Source organism: Athene noctua, chromosome 21, assembly GCF_965140245.1.
Source record: "Athene noctua chromosome 21, bAthNoc1.hap1.1, whole genome shotgun sequence".
Lineage (NCBI taxonomy): Eukaryota > Metazoa > Chordata > Aves > Strigiformes > Strigidae > Athene > Athene noctua.
In genome coordinates, this window is record NC_134057.1 from 11,211,509 (window position 1) to 11,232,031 (window position 20,523).

At 40.7% G+C, this 20,523-nt stretch overlaps 1 protein-coding gene across 3 annotated transcripts in view; it reads left to right on the forward strand.

Annotated features, from left to right (window-relative positions):
* The window catches only part of PARG (poly(ADP-ribose) glycohydrolase), a 64,078-nt gene extending 44,100 nt beyond the window's left edge, over positions 1 to 19,978 (forward strand). For all 3 annotated transcript variants that reach the window (XM_074924276.1, XM_074924275.1, XM_074924274.1), the window contains 6 exons: positions 2,199 to 2,346; positions 7,295 to 7,373; positions 8,169 to 8,277; positions 12,171 to 12,276; positions 15,308 to 15,436; positions 16,167 to 19,978. In XM_074924276.1, the coding sequence (XP_074780377.1) occupies positions 2,199 to 2,346; positions 7,295 to 7,373; positions 8,169 to 8,277; positions 12,171 to 12,276; positions 15,308 to 15,436; positions 16,167 to 16,333 (738 nt within the window). In that variant the 3' untranslated portion in view covers positions 16,334 to 19,978. The remainder of the gene's footprint in view (positions 1 to 2,198; positions 2,347 to 7,294; positions 7,374 to 8,168; positions 8,278 to 12,170; positions 12,277 to 15,307; positions 15,437 to 16,166) is intronic.
* The last annotated feature ends 545 nt before the right edge of the window (positions 19,979 to 20,523 follow it).

Genomic DNA, 20,523 nt, shown 5'->3' on the forward strand with positions numbered 1-20,523 from the left:
ATTTAGCTGGCAGACAATAAAAGTGAAGTTATTTGTTTTCCTCAGTCGAATTACATGACAAGATGTTATGCACTGTAAAAGAAACATCAAAATTAATTCCATGGGTGGTCTTAGTACTGTCAATATTCCCCAGCTCATCTAGGCTTGCACATGTACCTGGTGCTGAAAGAGCTGACAGAATCACAAGGCCTGGACAGTTTCAGGTCTTCTGGTTCAAACCAGGATCAAAGATTGACAAGATAAACGTTTCAGGCTGTGATATTGATGCGTTGTCAAGGGTTTCAGTTTATTTTTGTGCCCCAGGCAGTGACCAGGTCAGTGGTTCAGGAGACTTTTTTGCTGCTGCCAGTACCACTGTTTCGGTCTGGGAGCCAGTCAGCAGAAGAAATTCATAAGAAGGATGTCCTGTCCATATCTCTAGCAAGAAACACATCTGAGCTTTCAAATTTGTTCTTCAGGGTTTGCCTTCTAGAGTTTGTTTATGGAAAAAAAATAAATTACAACTTCTTTAGCCAGGAACAAGTGCTACAAAGGAAGAGGAGGAGGAAGACTAGGAGGATTATTTTTTTCTGTGATGCTTTTTGCTTAGATTTTAAAATGTCTCATGACTTAATGAAACTTGAGCACTCACATGTGTACTGAAATTGTTAAGAACTCAGCAATGGCTCAATAATACCCATTTTTCTGCTGTGTCTCTGTTCAACTATACTATAGCCTCAGAGGTGAGAGAAGGGCGATTTGTGCCTTTTCGTGTAACGTTTCTGTTGCACTCTGTACAAGTGAGTGTTGCCTAGGATGTGATATTTTTTTCTCCTGGCTATTTCAAGTCTTATAAAAAAAAATACCTCTCAGACAGAGAGCTCTCACTGCGGGAGGGAGCAGGATGGCCAAGGCGAGACAGTGCAGGAGTCCCCAGTGACCCAAGCCTCAGTGGCGGGTTTGCTGGCTGGGCCAAGCAGAGCAGGGATGGTGACAATAACAGTTCTGCTGGCAGGCTGGTGGTCGTCAGACAAAGGCAAGGCAATGAGTCAGGTCGCCAAGGTCAGTCCTAGCTGCCCAGTCAGCTAGTGGGCATCAGCAGAGGACAGGCTGGGCATGGCCCCACACACGATGTGTCTCAGGTGAGGGCCAGGACGGGGTGTGTGGGGGCCGTGGGCCTGGATGGAGGCCCAAGGTGGGGCTACTCAGCACCCTGGCACACTGAACATTTGCGTAGTTATCATGTTACTTTTTTGTGTTATAGTCAAGTTCAGCAAATCTTTACCAACTGAAGTGTGTTGGTGTTTCCAGGACAGACTTCAGGAATGCTTGCTGTTGTAGGGGCCAGCTCTCGGCGTGCTTTAGACTTGGCTGACTCCTGATCAGTTTGTAATCTGTGAAGATGTTCATGTCACTCCAGCAACTTTTGTTCCCCTCATGTAAATGTGCTCTCGTAAGCTATATAAGTAAGAAGCTAATAGCATTTGAAAGATGAGGTGACTTTTTAAAATTATAAATCTTTATAATTTATATAGGCAGTTAATTTGCATAAGTAGTAATTGCTTTATTGAATAAACCAAATCTTTCTGAAACTGTTGTCTGTACAAAAATGTAATTTGCAGAATATATATTATTGGAGCAGAAGATAGAGTCCAGAGCTCTGTTGCAAGGAGAAACCTTAATGAACAAAATCACTTGCCTTGTTCAAGTGCATTTCAAGGAGAATGCGTAAGAGATTCTTCTGGGTACAGAACAACTGGTGCAGGGGCAATGCTAATCTAGAAATGCTTCAGTGTGGACAGCTGGGGCAGAATGCTTATTAAAGAACAACTTAATAAATCTTCAATGTCCATAAAATGCAAAAAGAACGTTGTAATTTACTATTTTTAACCTTCACATTCACTGAAATGTGTTTTATTCTTAAATATGTGATCTTCAAAGAAAACCCACAGAACTTGGATTCAGAGCACTTGACATGCAAAACTTTACTTTGCTGTGTAATTTCTCACTTTTCTTGTTCTAAGTTTCCTGAGAAGTAGAAAGGAAAAAAAAAGGCATGCTGTTAATCAGGCTCTGCCCTGCTGCTTGCATTTTTAAGTGGTAGCAGCAGATTTCAACAGAATTATTGAAATTTGTACAGGACTGTATTTACCTTGACAAATGAAAGGACTTTATACTATTTGCTTATCTCATAATCCTCCTGAATATATTTTTGTTAGGTTGATTTTGCAAACCGTTTCGTTGGCGGTGGTGTGACTGGGGCAGGACTAGTACAAGAAGAAATTCGTTTTTTAATCAATCCAGAACTGATTGTATCGAGGCTCATCACTGAAGTCTTGGATCACAACGAATGTCTTATCATCACAGGTTAGTCTCTGCAGAAGATGTTTCACATCTTATTCTGCTTTTAGATGTAGAACATATATTTCAAGTTGAAGTTCAGTATGTTTAAATGCCATAGAGATAAAATAAGAAGAAAGAATAAGTCCGTGCTCTTTGACAAAGAGCTTCCTTCTTCACCCCACCTCTTCAGACCACGGGGCCACTGTTCCAATAGATGTTTTGTGAAGGGGAAAAAAAAAAGTGACTGCTTCTCCAGAATGTTGCCGAGGGGCTGTGTATGGAGATGCACTGTTTGTCCAGTGCTTTGCTGAAGGGTTTTTCCTTTTGTTTCCACCTCTGTCGTAGAACTTGGACTGTTCTATTACCCATTGGATCAAACCAGCTGCCATCAAAACACCAAATGTCACTACTAAGAAATGCAGAGGCCCAGGTCATGCTGTGTGTGTCTCAGTTCTATACACAGGAACACAGGGAACGTTTTTTATGGCTGAAAAATAAAATGATGCTGTAATGTTTATTTACTCGAAAGAAAAGCTATAAAGAAAAAAATCAATTGGAGAGATCCTCTAGACAAATATTGTAATAGGTTGTGTACACTTTATATTTTTCAAGCTGCTATAGTAAAAGTATTGGGTTTAGTTACCTGAGCTGCCTCAGCAGGCAGGAATTTGGACAGTATTAGAACACAGTTCTTGGAAAAGTCCTTCCAAAGCACTTTTTTCTCCCATGCATGCACAGTAGAAACTTGAGCTTAGAGCTTGCAAATCTTACTCTGTCCTGAGCTATTGATTGTACTGGGCAGAGCATCTTTTGTTTTCAGTCTTCATAATTTTTTTTAAAACAGCATTTTACTTTGTTTTTCCACCCTGCCAAAATTAATGCCTTTTCAAAGAAAGCTTTTTGATAAATTGTTTTTTGTGATTTATCTTTTAAAAAACGAGTCTGAAAATTCTTGGCCATTGCTGATTTCTGTTGTGTATTTTGGACACAATACTAAACAGGATTAACATGCTGAAGTACTGTCCTCTGGGCAAGGGTGAAAGCAGAGCGTGGCCAGCAGTCTGTGCAGTAACTGACTGGGGGAAAACGCTAAATGAATGTTTTAAAAGACCTTCCGTTCCCTGCAAAAAATAGTGATTTGACATGAATAAATAAAGGTGGGGATATTTTTTCTCTGCACCAATACTGTTTTAGTTTTCTTTAGTATTTTTTTGGTGTTTTGCAATTAGTATTTGTGATAGGGTGTTCTCTTCTAATGGGAATGGCCATTCCATCATTTCCATTTCATCCCTGGCTCATTTTTTAGCCAAGTCTCCACTGCCTGTCACAATCCTCTTGATAAATTACATTCCTTGCGATGCATCTTGACTCAGCAGCCTAATGGGTATAACTGTGTAGCTTAAATTTGCAGAAGAGTCTGAGAAATTGGAGAGAAATTAAATTAGTTGTGATTGCACAGTATCTGGTTAAGATCACTGCTGTAATGGGTATGGTACCGGTCATGCAAACAGGCAAGTTCTTCACCACAGACATCCATCCACCTGCAGAAATGTCAGCGGCAGTGCCAGAGATTCCCCAGCCGCAGTTCTGGTAGAGCTGTGAATGCCTGTCAGTGTTTTCCATTCAGGGTTTGTTTCTCTGGATTTTCCTTTTCCCCCTGAGTTCACGTATACTCGGGCAGCATTAAGAGCAGATGAAGCTGTGTTCTGTGTTTGCTTTAAATCTACAGATCGAGCAATGGCCAGTCCTGCCTCCATCTCAGCGAGGCATTTTCAGACTCCTAAGCACATTACCCAGGCAGTAAATGAGATCAGATAATTGGTTCAGCTGAAAATTTACTCAGAGGGAAAAAATTGTTTTTCAGCTGGATTTAGCAGGCTGATTGTGCAACTGGAGAGCCAGGCGGCTAGTGGGGGCCTAAGATAAGGATCAGAAGAACTGATAGAAAGGGAGAGAAGGACCTTCCCCTCGCTTTTGGCAGTGAATGTACATTGATATTGGTGATTACAAAAGTGTATTGTGCTTCTCACACGTGCTGCTTCTCACTCCGTGCTGTGGTACTGCCTCCCCAGGGGTATAATCTCTAGCTCACAAGAAATACTGGAGAGACAGTACGGTGGGTTTTTTTATAATGCCATACAGATCATATGCAAATTTAGAGCTAGACTGTGGAGTCTGAGGTATATTTATTTTTAATAATATTTGCAACTCCTTCTAGATGGAAGGAGTTGGGTCCCATATGCACTAACGCTCGGCAGCTTCACTGTTAGTCTGATGCTGTAACTATTATAAGTTTCACAAAGAATGTATTTTTGAGTGATATTTGTATATACTTTCTTTTGACTTTAGGCTTTTTTTAGTTTTTGTAGCTTGTTTTTAAAGTTCTGATGGAACTGTGCTGTTATGCTGTATTTGTGGTTTGGCTTTTTTTTACCCCTTTATTTTTTTTATGGGAATTAAAAAGACTCACCAGAAACATTAGCATAGCCATTTTATCCCTTACTGCTGCTCTTCTCCCAGCAACAGCAGATTGTAGTTCACAAGGCAGTTGAATAACCATCTTTGTCTGACAAATTTCCAGAGCTTCACTTACAAAAATCCATTGATTTTGCATTGAGTTTCTGGGACACAAGTTCGTGTGGTTTCTTTGAATTTCTCTGTAACTGATTTTTTTTTTTTAATGTGTGTGTATTTGTTTGTTTCCTGGTGTTTTCATCATCAGACACTGCCCTTCCATAAAAGTTGATGAAAACAATGAACCTTGGAAAAGTCAGTTTATTACTTTGACTGTCATTTAATCTATCCTGTTACAATTTCTTGATAACCTAGTCTTTTCTTTCCACCAAAGGAAATGCTTCCATTTCAAAGTCGGAAGTTTTGCTGTGTCGTCCCCTAAAGAGAGCTCTCAGAAGAGTCATACGCTTCCCTTGTCTGCCTTTTCCTACTATTTGCTCAAACACTTTTTCCAAGGATATCAGCAAAACTGAATTTCACCTCTGTCAGGAAGAGCCTTACTGAAGGTTGATAGCCCACAATTCGATGAGAAGGCTGACTGAATATTGAGCTGTTCACAGTTGTCCTTTGCATGAGGGCGTGGATATGTATGGATATGTAGGCATATTCTGCCATCGCAATTTGGGGACTTGGATTTTGTAACATGAAGTGAATTCTTGGTGAAGAATCTTTTACCATCCCACTCGTTTTGCATAGAAACTTTTCAAAGTAGCCTTCAGTGGAATTTGAGTGCCCTCGGTACGGTTAATCATCTAGACAAATGTAAATAAATGATGAGTGGATAACAGGGCAGAGGAGTTAAAGAAATCTTTTCAGTCGAAATGAATTTGGGTGAATGGGGAAAATGTCTTGAAGTCAATGCATCATTTCAGAGAGTTTCTACCAGCTTGTGTTTGCTATGCTTGAGACAACTGAAAGCAAACATTCCAGTTCCCTTGTCAGATGAGGCTGAAAGTGAGTAGTTGTGTGTTTCTGGTTGTTCAACTTTTCATTTGGTTTTATTTGAGATAAAAATGTTTCAGTGTTTAAATTTAATTCTCAGAGTATCACAGATCTGTGCAGTAATCAGGCATTGCTCTTCTCTTAGTAACCAGATGATTTGTGCTGCCAGCTTACACACCTTTCTCAAACCTATTTTGCTGTTACATTTATAGGTGTACCTGGTGTCACTGTTTGTACTTAAGGAGTTGCTTAACAGTTCTCTTTCACTGTTACTGTTTAGAACTTGTGCTAACCAGTACCTGTATGAGCTGGAATTTTCCAAACAGGGTATTCTTTTCAGTCCCCTAGTTTTGAAATTCAGCTGTTGCAAGCTCAAAACGGAATAATTGTGATTTTGCTGTGGCATTACTTCAGGTGTATTTCCTTGAAGGGTTTCTGCATCCCAAGGTTTTGAAGCAAGGTCCTGAAGCTCAGTGAAATGAGGTGAAAGGCAGCCTTTTAGATGGGTTGTGATCCTTACTCTCAGTTAAAATACTCTCCTTCTTAGTCTTTGGATAAACCTTTGAAAAGGAGTGGGTGTAGCAGAGCAAAATATTAGCTAGAGTTACTGGAGGACTTAATGAGCTACTTTCTACAGCCCTTAATGCTTGCCAAGATACCCTGCTTGACTTTTTCACAGGTAGCAAAGTATGTTCCAGACCATGGTTTTCTGGGCCCTCAAGCTTTTACAGAAGTAACTCCTTGATGCTGAGTGCTGTAGCTGAGAGCAGTGGCCTCCCAGTCTGTTCAGTGCCCTTATTTGCTGTGGTATCTGAAGACTTGTGTCAGGACCCATAGTGCAGAAATGATGATGAACAGATGTAAACCAAAATGGTAACAAGGGTGTACTGGGCAATGAGACTAGAAGCTTAATGGTCCTACCTATCCTTCTCTCGAGACTGGAGGGCAAACTGGGTAATGTGGGTGTACTGGAAATCTGCTTGCTTTCTGACCATCAGGGTTTTCTTTGGCTTTATGGATTTCTGTACATACGCTTTGAATCTCTTCTATATTTTTCTTCTTGTGTTCCCTAAATTGTCAGCCCCCGTACGTTTGCTAAATTGTGATGAAGTAGGTTGCCACGTTTTCAGTAGTGGAATGACTCTTTTATCATCGTGTTTACAGGTAGTAGCCTCAAACGAGAAAAGCAAAACGCTGGTGGTGTGAAGGCTCACAGGTTTTGTTGACCAGTAAGAGCTGAAAGATGACAGACAGTTCATTGAGAAGTTATTAAACTACCTTCTTGTTACAGAAGCGTACAGAAACCTGGACTTGTAATGTCCTATGGTGGTTGTTACACGTCATCCGTGGAAAAGCAGCTTCTACTGGTTACAAGATGATCTTGTCTTTTTGGTGCAGATATGAATCTCTTTATTTTCTATTGCTTCCTAGAGCTGTGTTTTCATCTGAAGAAGCAGAGATTCCTGTGAAAAAATGTGTAGATATTGTATCTAATATGGGAATTGATTTGTTTCAGGTACTGAGCAGTACAGTGAGTATACAGGCTATGCAGAAACTTACCGCTGGGCTAGAAGCCACGAAGACAAGACCCCAAGGTGAAGTTCCATGTAAATATTTCAAGTGAAGAATGAATAAATGTTATAAATTTGAAAACTCGGCGTTTTAAGTATTTCCTAGCATTTGCCTTAATAGAGAGTTTGACTGTTTGATTCTGCTCTCTTCAGTAGAGCCAACAAGCTAAGCAAGTTCTCTCGTATTGATAATGCTAATAAATGGTGCCTGTCAACATGTCAGTTCTTAAACCACCATTTTTAGTTATATGTATGTGATCCAAATTTTTAAGGTACTGACTGAACTGTGGATTATAATGTCGCAGGTTTGACAGTGATACCTCAGGTGCCACAGTGCAGATGATGTGTGGCAAAACAACATTTAATAACGTGAATCTGAATAAAAAAGCTCTGAGCTCTTGAATTTATTTCGCCAACAATGTTATCATAGTGTATACACAAATTGATTCATCTGGTAGGGAAACACAGACAATGTACTCCCATTTAAATGCTGGAGGAAGACAGAGAGCCAAAGTGCTTTTCTTTGACCTTGTGATGTTTTTACTTAATAAATAGTGCTGTGTAGTTGGATGTTTCACATTTATGCCCAAAGTCGAGCCAGAGTATTTCTAAATTTATAAGGAGACCTGTCTTATTTCCGATGCTCCTTTCATTCCTGACCCCCAAAGAAAAAAAGTGTTCCATTGTCTGTTAGGAGTTCGCTTTTCTAGCTGCTTCTAACAGAGAAGCTCTGCGGGGAATTGCTCAGTTTGGATCATGATTACATGGGCAGTATTAAACAACTCATGTCATCTGCTTTTCTCCTCCCTCCAATTTTAGGGATGAATGGCAGCGACGCTACACTGAAATTGTTGCTATAGATGCATTTCACTTCAGACGTTTCCTTGATCAGTTTGGTCCGGAGAAAATTAGAAGAGAGCTCAACAAGGCCAGTAACTTCTTAGAACAGCCTGGAGTCTAATGTTTATAGTACCTTTTCAGTTATATTATTATCTTGAGCTAAGGAAGTTCTTGCTCAGCTGTGTCCCTTATAAAAGGTGTACTTCAGGGTTCTGCTGTCCAGTGTTAAAGCAGAAACTTGTCAAATAGGATGACTCTTATCCTTTGCTACACTATTCGAAGGTATATTTTATTTAACTTTAAAAAATAGAAATGAAATTTGGGTATGTATTTTGTTAACTCTTCCCTGTTCTGCTTCTCAATCACGACTCTAAGTTCTCCTCCCATGTCTGGCCCTGCTGAATCCTACTCAGCCCCGCAGTCAGGCTGGAGAAGAGGTTGCCTCGTGTTTTAACATGGTGACAATTCATAAACACGGTGCCACTTGCTTTTCTTCCACCTTTCTCGTTTGCTCTTGGGGTATTGCCATGTTACCTGGGAGTTTGTTTTTTCATATATTGATGTCTTTTTGAGATCGGATCCAACCGTTCACAAATCTCCTATCTTTATTTGCACAATAACTGTAAGGGATGTTCAACTGAACGTGTGTATGTCCGTGCCAGTGAGAGCTTACAGTGATGGGGATGTTCAGAAGACTGATAGATCAGGCCAGTTTTAATCCTTCAAACACCACTTTTAGACTGGCACTCAGAAACAGCACGCTTGCTACTAATAACTCTTACACACCATTAATCACTCTCACAGAGCAGCCCCCAAGATGGGGTTACTTTACCAAGCCATGGCAGGTGCTCTATCGTGTTTCATGGCTGAGATTTTCATGTTACTTGTTTTTCTTCTTGCTTTGCTGCTGCTTTTCTTGAAACTGAAGCAGTCTTTTCCTGGCTCTTGAGGTTGTGCTTTTTCAATGACTAGTAATTGCCATCAGCGAGCTGTTTATAGTTCTGAGACCTTCGCTTTCAACCTGTGCCAGTGTTCTCAAGGCCTTTGCTGTTATCCCACGCATACATTTTATCTCCTAACAAGAGATGCCTGGTATCAATCTCTACTTCACACTGCAAATTCTCATAAGTCAATAAGGAGGCTAATGGCCCAGAACGAGGGCCTTGCATGGCTAGTATAAGGCACAGGTAGTGAAAGGTCTGTGGCCTCTTACAGCAATGGCAATGCTATTTTTACTGGGCGGTTGAGTACCAGAATGTTCATACAGTTACACTGTATTAATGTGCTTTTATTTGGGCTGAAAACACTTTAACAATAAAGCCTGCTTAGTGTGCTTCTACACTGATAAATGCAGCGGGCCTCTGCTTTAGCCGGGGTGTTCGGTGTAAGGGCAGCACGCTCCTGTTGGTAGTCCCCAGCTTTCTGTAGTATAGGAGGGGACACAACAATAGAGTATGCATTTTACATAAATTCTAACATAAGGCAGTGTGTTTTTAATTCTCAGCTGGAAATGCAAAGGGAATATACCTGAAAGCTCACAGTCTTTTTCTTATCCTCCCAGAAAATTATGTACAGTGCTGAAGGACTAATTTAATTTAGTCATAAAACCTCAGCATCTTGACTGAAGTAACATTCATCAGCTTGTTTCTTCATGGTTGGTAATGAAATTACCCCTGAAAAAGACAGTAAATAAATTTTGTGTAAACTTCAGTGATATCTTAGTACAGAATTCAAATTACCTACTCTAGTGAATTTATGATCTGCCTGCAATTTTCAATATTATTGATCGGGTTTAGATTTTTAAAATAAATTATAGTAGATCCATGCAACTCTTATACAGTGTGTTGGTTTGGCTGATGTTGTCTGATGAGTACTGATGGGTTTTTAAAGAAAATTTTAAACCTGAGTTTATTCTCTGTTCACTACAGTAAAAATTCAGTTAAGTTTATTGGAGGTTCTATAATATTTTAACAAATCAAATATTTTTTTTAATGTACTGTGGGTTTTTTCCAATTTGATTTAACATTAATGTTAACCTTAAGATTTTTCTGTGGGTGAAAACAAGTTGATGGAATAAGCTGCAACTATTTCTATTGTGGTTTAATAAATCAGGACTCAGTAAGCTCAGTATATGCACACAGGCTTTGAAATAGGAGTGTGTTATGTATTAGTAGACACAGCTCAGCATCCAGAGGTTCTTTGGTCTGTTATTTTGTTAGGCATTAGGAAATTATTGAAACAACTTGAAGTGATTCTTCTCGCAACTTGTATTTTCTTACAAGCCTATCTGATCTCTCCTCTAAGATCCATTTGTCTTAGAGAAGCAGATGTTCACTCTCAGTTTTCTCAAAGGTAGCTGCCTGAGGCTGGCCCTTGTTTTCGGAGTATGGGTTAAAGCAGAAACAAGATTAATGTTGTCTGAAGCCATCTGTTCAGAATAAGAAGAAAAATCATTGTATCTGATTTCAGCACTAAGATTTGCAGATATATGTGTAAGAGATGTCACTGTTTCATCCTTGCTAGCCCCTTGAGATGAGTGCCTAATACAGGCTCTCACCAGCAGTAATTTTTCCAGTTACAAGTTCCACTTTCCAAATCCTGAGGAACAACCGTCTTATCGGGCTTGTGATCCCACTCATAAATGTCATTAAGCTTATTGTGATAGTTACCAATTTTTTAAAAAGCTACAGCTTCATTTAACCGAGAACTGTATGGAACAGTTTTATATGAAAACAAACCAATTGTAAACATCACACAACTTCTAAATAATATGGGATTCTGTACATTTGAAGCTGTGTACAACTTAAAACCAGATTCATTTATGTAGCTCAAAAGGAACAGTTCTTCTGCTTCCCATATTGCTTTAAAACTGCTCAGAAGGCTTTCATATTCCTGTATTCCTGGGTGAAGCCTATTTAAAATATTTGGTGCATTGTCTCTTTTCCTAAAAAGTGATTAGTTTTATCTTTATCCTTTATTTGCTATGAAAAATCCTAGAGGAGCACTTAAATATTTTTCTTCATTGCTGCTGAAGTCCTTCCAACTGCTGACTGACTTGCTTACTGTGTCTGTTCTCCATGTCTTGGAGAGTTGAGAAATACATACCCGTTAAGTAAAAGTTGAAAAGAAAATGGCATCCCGTTGCAACACAAATCCATTTCCCTTACTGGGATGATGGAGCTTGAAGAAATATTGTGCACACAGCCAGAGTACTAGCTTGCTTGGCCCACTGGTTTCATAAAAATGTGCTGTGGACAGTAAGCACACTAATAGCTCTGGCCTGAAGAGCTCAAGAAGCATCTGGTGGTGTGTAAGTGCTCTGAATCATGGTACCCTGCTAAATTATAACTGACAGAAGTCTGAAGTCTGAATTTGCAGCTTAGATCAGTTTGGAGTGAAACTGCGGGTGCTTCAGTCTGTACCAGAAAATTGTACCAATTCAATAAATCTTCATACTGTTGAAGAAAATCCCAGAGAGCCTTACCCTTTCTTCTACACGTGGAAGCACCTGCCTTTACTCAAGATTTCTTAGTGAATATCACACTCTTTCCTCCTACCCTCATTTATTGCATTAGACCTGTATTCTAAGATGCTGTTTTGTATTTTATTTTCAGGTTTGGTTTTGAGGGATTTCAGTAATACTGGACGCAGCCGTTCAGCTGTCATGTATTCTAAATAGGCCAGAAAGCAACAGACATGAAACAATCTGCTGTTACTCTCCGCTCTGGCTATCGTGAAAAGTTTCCTGTAGCTGTGACAGAATCCCTAGGAGTCAGCACCTGGATCTATTTTTTAACTTGGATCCAAATAAGGCAGAATTATTCTTGCCTTAAATTTAGTGATTGAGAATTTAAAGGATGACTAATTGAAGCAGTTAGAATTTGGTCGTGCTAGAAGACAATAATTACTGTAATCTCCTTGTTTGACAACGTGATGCCAGCTTGCCCGTCTGTTTCAGCTTTGCCTCTTGTCTGCCTCCAGGCCTACTGTGGCTTCTCTCGACCCAACGTCCCACCCCAACATCTCTCTGCAATAGCCACAGGAAACTGGGGATGTGGTGCCTTTGGAGGGGACTCCCGATTAAAAGGTAAATTGTAGCAATTCATTAATGTCCAAATGAGTCAGATTAACACATTTTGATTCTTGGCCTTGTTGGTTTTGTTCAAGTGGATTTTTTGGTTTTGTTTGAATGAATACATTTTAGTCAAGAATTGGAATAATAGTTAAACTGTCCATAGGACTGTTGCATTAGCTTTGATCTTTAGGCCATGAGTAACGTGCCCTTAAACAATAAAAATGTTTTTATATGCTGTTTCCAGTGGGAAGTTTGAGGTAAGTCAGGTGAAACACCAGGTTTAAAAGGACCTGTAGCACGGAGACCTTCAGAAGCATGGACACGCCGCGTTGGTCCACAACAGAAGGTGTGTGTTTGCAGTGCTCAGCCACACAAATCAGTTGACATTTCTGGAGCAGTCTTTGTAGATGATACCTAAAAGGTGTATCTCTCAAAGCTGGTTAAAGTGCCTGGTAACTTGCAAGGCTCCACACACTTGCTGGCAGTGCTTAATGTTTAGTTTTGCTTCTTAACATCTTGCTGTATGCCAGAGAAGTTTTCAGTCCCTCGGGCTTCCCGAGTTGCCTGCTGTATGACTCACTTTCTCATATTCTTTTATTTTAAATTAAGAGTATTGATAATGCAGCAGATGTCACATGCCTACATTCATTTAAGACTTTTCCCATCAAGTCAAGAACTGGTGGATCCTGACATTTAAATTGATATCCTGATCCATATAGTTGTAAGTAAAAAGTTACTTTTTTTTGCTGTTTTCAAACATTTGGAGAGTATTTAAAGTTTGCTTTTCAGAGACAAACAATTATCAGGCTACCAGCTTTATTAGTTTTTCTTTCTTAATGTGTTCTATTCATTAAGCATCTATTTTTCTTAATGCTTATTGATTTCCTGACAGTTGTATTTTGCTTTCCATTAGATAAAATGTGCTGCCAAGTGCAGATCATCAATATCAGAAGTAGTATTTACTGCAGGATCTGATCGTACCTGATTATGGTTATGTTAGGAAGATTTAATAAATGCTTTGATTTGCATAATGCCACCTCTTGGATCTGAACTGGAATACCCCATGTATAATTCCTTTGAGAGACCCCAAATTCTTCCAGACCCCTGTACCGTGGGCTCTGCTGCTCTTCCTGGGATGCTCCGTTCTGTGTCAGTGACATGGAAATGGCACATGCTGTTGTGTAGCATTAACGCCCAGAACACTGGCAAGCCTGATTCCTGACAGAAGTTCTGACTCTCATTTCATAAGACTTATAGCAATTCAAAATAAACAGTAGGACATTTTTAATATCATCTGTAAAGTGTAACTGCATCCATTGTTTGGAATGAATAATAAGATTCATTAGGTTCTGTTCCCCAATGCAAGCTAGTTAATTAGACCCTTTAAAAGCTGAACTACTGAAGCTTTACCAAATCCACAGCTGGTTTAGTAGTTTAATTAAAATATCATTCCCAGATTGAGATTAATTTCACATGTGAATCATATAATTTATTATTTTAGCCATGGGTTTACAAGAGGGTTGTTTTTTATTAGAGTGCAGTATTTTATTAGGTCTCTCTTTAAAAATGAGCTGAGCTATGAACAGCTTTCTATTTAGTTGCCTCTAGCAGGTGGTGATACAGTACGTATGCTATTTTATTTAAAATTAATCTTTAAAAAGACAATATTAATCACATTTTAATTAACTCTACTGGGTAGAAAAGGATTAATATCAGAACTGCACCCATAGGCTCCGAAATAAGACAAGCTGCAGTAGATTAAGTAGTTGCTGAGGTCCATAATTTGGACTGTTGTAACATTACCTGAAATGAACGTGTGAGGGATGGCGTGCACCTGGGATGCTCCAGCCTCGCCGTACTGGCTGGTGGAACAGCTCCCTTCTTCTAATAGTTTGGTGCTACCTAAAAGGCTCCTGGTTTTCCCTCTCTTACTCCCTGTTCTTGGCTGTGTGGCCCGGTGCCCTCCCTTGCGTCAGCTCTGGCTCTTAGCAAACCCTTCACTCGGCCAATTCAGCTGCTCATCTAGCAGAAAACAATTAGCTTTTATTCTTCTGTTGTGCAACTTTTCTGGTGGGTTGGTGAATGGAATTGGCTGAGGTGTCTGATGAGCACCTGAGAGCTGCAGGAGAGTCAGGAGGTGGGTGAGAAGGGAGAAGATGTGCTGGAGCAGAGCCACTTCCTCCAGTTGTAGTGTGTCATTAGCTTGGCTCAGCTGGACCATTGGTCAGTACTCCAGGTGATGTCTCAAAATGAATCTTCAAAAATCTGTTTCCAAGATAGGAAGCATTCTGACGGTTTTTCTGTATGGAAAAAAAAGTCTATTTTATAACATGAGCCATTGACAGAACTCGGGATGCAGCTTGGTCCAGCAAGTTTGACGTAAAGCTGGAAGTTAAGTAACCTGAATTTCATTCCTGGCATTACCACTCACTTTTTATAGATCAGAATGAGCCATCATATTTCCTGCTGCTTCCTTCTGTTATAGGTAAAATGGGCACCTTAAATTGCACAGCAAGAGGCTGCAGAACCATCGATCTCATCTTGGGAACTAAATTTGGGTGAGCTCCTTCGTGGGGCTCACCTAGCGGAAGGGCTGGCTCCCTTCCTTCTGAAGGGTGGTGGAGGATGGCAACTGTGAGGTGCCAATGGATGCTTTTTACCCCAGTTTGTGACTCGATGCAAGCAGCTTGAACGAGGGTGTAAGATGGTGCTCTGCTGTCTCATGCTGCCACGCACTTTTGTTGGATAATCAGTGGCTGTGTGCTGCCTGGGGGCGGACACAGACCAAAAACCCAGTGTTTATCAGGAAAGTAAGGGTGGCTGTCACTAGTGACTCGAGCAGAATCCTTCCACACTCTGAGCTGCAGTGCCCAGTATTCTTTACTTTAACAGTGGAGGCAATACTTACGTACCTATTGTTCAAATTGCTTTGCAGCCTTCACCTGGAGATGGGTGGTATGATCATTTGCTGTAAACTTAGGCCATGTTTTTCCCCACAGCAAATCCTTTTATTCATGTGTGTAACTTTTTTTTGTTGTTTCAGCCTTAATACAGATACTGGCAGCTGCTGAGGCTGGACGTGATGTTGTTTACTTTACCTTTGGAGATGTGGAGCTGATGCGGGATATTTACAGCATGCACACTTTTCTCTGTGAGAAAGGCCAGACTATTGGTGAGCATAAAGAAGTCTGTTCATGCAGCAGAGACTTGGCCATGTCTCTAAGTGGAAATTGTCCAATGGGAATTACTGACATCAAGCCCTGAACACAAGCAGATGGGTCTCGGTTTATTTGTTCCTGTTTCCAGAGTGGGGAACTCTTCTGTTTTGCAGTGTTGATCTGTTAGAAGACTTCTAGAATACTTTTCATTTTAAGAGTTATGCTCCAGAACTTGGAAAAGACAGATCTCTGTGGTAGACAGAAGGTTTGCAGAAGTTTTGACTGTATCTCAAAATGCTTTAAAACGGGAAAATCTGCTTACACATTCTGAATGCCGATTTGTTTTATAGTGGTTCTGGCTTGACCCCGCAGGCTGTGTTCAGGTGTGTTACCCAGCAGCAGTACGAGAAGAGCAGTGTCTCCACTGCCCCGCTGCAGGCGTTAAACGTCTGGCACCAAGCTGGGTAACTGGCAGTGTCTGTAATAGGTGTGCAGGCCTGCGCTTGGGACAGCTTGTGCACAAAGCTCGGCAGAGCCGAGGGAGCCCACCCTGTGTTCTGAACACACCTGGAAACCCGCAGTTCCCCATCGCAGTTGTCTGGGGACCCCCTCTTCCACGGCTCGTTCAAAGAGCTGTTCCTAGCCACTCCGTGTCAGGGGGCGTTTCTAGTCTTTGCTTGCAGTCATACGTACTTCAGTGGCACGAGCTTACATGCGGCTTAATGATGTCTGTTTATTTTTAAGGGGACATTTACAGGCTGTTACTCAGATACTACAATGAAGAATGCAGAAGCTGTTCTACTTCAGGACCAGATGTCAAGCTGTACACTTTCATATACAACACCATCGAGTCCTATGCAGAGTCTACTGATGATGATGATGAAGAGAAAGGGTTGTGCTTTGAGGATTAAAATAGATGTATTTGATCAGAATATTGTTCATCTCCCACTGGTATATTGTGTGAATTGCTGGGTATAATGTATGAATTGGCTTAACTTACTATATATTGACTGCATTGGTAGTTATGTATAACGCCCAAACAAAAAACCCCACATCATCTTTGAGAGACAAGATTTTTTGTTTCTTTGTTTGATGGTTTCATACATGAAAACCTTGTTCATGTGTGTACAGAAAATGTTTCTTTGGTAAATCTGGTTTGCATTATACCTTGTAGAGCAGGAGATTTTTGGTATACATTTGTATTTTAGTCAAGAGATTACTGAAAGACTTCAGATTTCTCTGTACTCCTTTGCCTGTTTTTCAGAGATCTTACCTAGACTTCTCATACCAGCTTAGTGCTGGAGTGCAGGCAGCCACGTAACCCCTGGGATGATTTGAGAGAGGAGCATTGTAATGATCGTTCTTACTGAAAACTGTCATCATCTGATCACCCCTTAAGCAGTCTTAAGGTATCCTCATTGTTCTTACCAACTTTATCATTCCTTTAATTTAAAATGTCCTGGTTTAAACCTAATTTTTTTAATAAATGGTTAAAAATGGAAAGATTCTGGAGGAGAATTTCACAACTTGCATTTCACAACTGCATTGTCTTTATTGAATCAGAGTTAGCGTGAAGAAGTAGAGGAAGAAATGAAGTATGGGAGGGTGGGAAAATGAAAAGTGTGACCAAAGTTAGAAGTGGAGGGAAACATTTACATGAAACTCTTCAATACCGTATTGTTGGTGCTATCTGTTGTAACATTGAACAAGGTCTTGAGACATCTTTAGTACATCTGAAGCTTCTCCAAGGTTCACTGTTACTGGCGATACCTTTGAATTAAGGTCTGTCAGCTGTGTTTGTATTGTCATGTCAGTTCTCCTTTATCACAGTGTGCGTGTACGTGGGTATTGGATCCCCATGGGATAACGTGAGTGAGGAAATGGAAATCACTTATCACAGGTTGCAGATGAGAACGTGAGGTCTTGTTAGGAGTCTGTGCCTGTGTCTTTTCAGGCACCGGAATGATGACAATGAAGAGAGGGCGAGAGGTGTGTAAAACCCGTGCCATTACTGTCTCTGTGAATGCCAGAGCAGCGTTGCTGTGGTACATTAACAGTTTACACAAAACTGCAGATACATCTGTAACAGAACGATTCCATGTCTGTGTACAGGGCCAATCCAATGAAACGTTTGTCTGTTAGTAGCTTAAACCTGGTTTAAGTTTAAGCCCAAGTTGTTCCCCTGTCTTAGATTTTCTGGTCTGTCAAGGTTGCGTTGACCAGTTTAACACCACAGGTGACAACCACGGCAGGAAATGCAGTGGCAGAGGCTCTGGTACCAACCAGTCCTTCTGCTAATGTCAGGTAGAACCTCTCCAAGCCCGAAACACAACATAGTAGTTAAATGCTGGAAGCTCTTGGCAGTCTGGCTGACAATAACGCACTTGTTGCTTGAGCTGCCCTGGTGGAAGCAACAGAAAAACACTTGGGTCGTTTATAAACCCCTTCAGTGCTGCCCGTTGTGTTAATGCTGCCTGGGCAGCGTGGGAGTGCGGTGGTTGGAAGGGGACAGGTGCAGCAGTTCGGGGGTTTCTTCCTATTGCACCCACCAGCTGTAGTTTTCTTCACCTCCATCCATTACAAGGAAAAGATCTGGGCTGGAATTTCAGGACTACTTCTGTGTTTGCAAGCTGTGTCCTCAGAGTTAGCAGGAATCTTTTCTCCTGCTTCTGGTGTTTCAGTGTTGGCTCAGATTCTGGCAACAGGAATAACAGTTTTATAATAAGCTTCTACTTGGGCATTTAGGTTCAGCCATGGTAGTGCTTCTAGATGCGTTGCTGATGATAAATGTACTCCATTAATTAAGACAAGCGATAGAAAATCGGTGCTATCTGCCAAACTTCTTCACCTTACTACTCAGGATTTCCTACAGAAAAGGTGAACAGAAGTTGTTCCTAAACAACTGGAAGAAAATAGAGCAAAACTTTCGGTGGCTAGCTAAGGCCTCTCATTTGTTGTAAATAAACACATCTTTTGGTGCAATATTAATTTTCATTGTGAGGGGAGGCGATGGGTCAGGTGTGAAAAATGTGTGAAAGTAAGATGGCATAAAACTGTACTCTAGAAAAATAGATTTAACTCTGGGAAGATCCTCTGAAGGTCACAGTACAGGGTATCCAGTTAAGAGTGTTTGCAGTATCAAGTTTCCAGGATAATCCTCATCATTTTACACAGTCTGTATTTTCACTGGTATCTGAGAATTTTCTCATGAGGGGAAGGATGCCTTTTATTTGAGATCGTTCTTTAGGATAGGTTTACCAGACATTTTCTTTTCCTCTGAGATATGGTTGTATGGACAGGAGAGGCAAAGGACTCGTTCTGTTTAACGTGTCATCTGAGCCTGTACTCTGCTGGGTGTCCCTGATCTCACAAAGGGCAGTGCTGTAAGAAGACTTTGAATATTACTTTGATCACAGACAGGCTGAAGATTTATATTTTTCTTAGTTTTGGGGGTTGTTTGGTTTTTTTTAAGCAAAATAGCCCAGAGTTAGCAAATAAACAACGGTGTTACATTCCCCTGACTCCCTAATTCAATAAAGAGCTAAACTGCCCAGAATGCTGCATGTGGAAGCAGGAATTTTGCATCAGCCCAGTATGTGCTCTGCATCTTTCGTTCTTTCCTCCACTTGCCCCTGTCTGTTGATGAACTGCCTGGAACATTTTCTTTAGCTGGAGCTGCCTTTTGGTGCTCTGGAGCAGCGTGGAGCAGAGCTGCTGCTGAGCTCGTTGTGCAGCCCAGCAGGCTTCAGTTCCCCTCCTCTAGAAACCTGTTTATGGAGTATTCCCTTTTTTGGGGGTTTTTATTACTTTAGGGATGTTTGCTATATGATTTCAAATAAAAAAAAAAACTTCCTACCAAACCTTTTCTTTTATACTTTTTAGCAGCTAAATTGGATGCTCAATATGAAACGCCAACAGGCAGTCATGTCGACTGCAGTGTTGCCTCAGTCAAGTTTGGTGTCAGAGCACTTCTGTAGTTTTGCAGCTCTTGCACCCAAATCCCTCAGTTTTGAGGTGTTCTTATAGAATGATGAGTACCCGTTACTGTATATATTAATTTATAAACTGTTGAAGCGTTCCTGACATTACTCTAAACTTACAGTTTATGCACCATTATATTATATTGATTTTTCTGGATCTGTATGCTAATGTTTACATGATTTTTTTGTAGGAATACGATTAAAAAATTCTGACTGAAGCAATATTGTGTGATTTGTCTCCTAATATACTTTCCAGGACACAAAAATTCAAGCACATTTGAATGTAAATGGCACACTGCTACAGAGTTCTAGCAGTGAATTTAATAATTCCAGTATGTTGACACATAAAATATGGTGAAGTAATTTATTCTTACTGTACAATATTGTAATGGTTGCTCCTGTCTGCACCGCAATGTAAAAAGGAAGGTGACTGCTGTAAAGTGGGAGGTGTTGGCATGAGGGTGAGATGTCCTGTGTGCGAGGGGGACGTTTCAGGGTGAATTCCCAGTTTGCTTTTGGTAAGCGAGTGATTATTCCTTGAACTTCATGAAGGAAATACAACTGAATAAAAGCAAATAAAACCCAAAGAAAATACCAATAATGAATGTGTTGAATAAATGTTTGCATGGTTTGTAGAAGTGGCACTGACATCCTTCTAAATGAAAAGATTTAGAATTGTGTTTCAAAAATGTTATTTTAAGCCAGTAAGGAACTCTATTATTTTTAGTATTACAGAAAATGAGGATAGAATATAATTTCTGATTGCTCCCAAGGTTTTAGAGGTGTCTAAGCTCATTGAAGTGGCAGTGTTAATGCTGCCAGGGCGCCCTGTGCTGCCTGCTGCTGCCCAGGCCTCAGTTCATCCTCCAGCGTGGTTTGTCCTTTCTGGCTTTAGATTTAATTCTCCTGCAAATGGCCAAATGGGGTCGTTCTCTGCAAGAGGCACTGAGCAGAGCTGGATCATCGGGCTGTCAGGCCGCTGGGAGCGTGATGGCTGGCTGAGGGGTTGCTGCCTCCGTGTTGTACGGTGAGCAGGGGGTGCTCACACTGCCAGTCTCCTGCCCCAGGCTCCCCTGATCTGACTATCAACAGCCGCCCTCAGGAATATGCTTTATTAATTC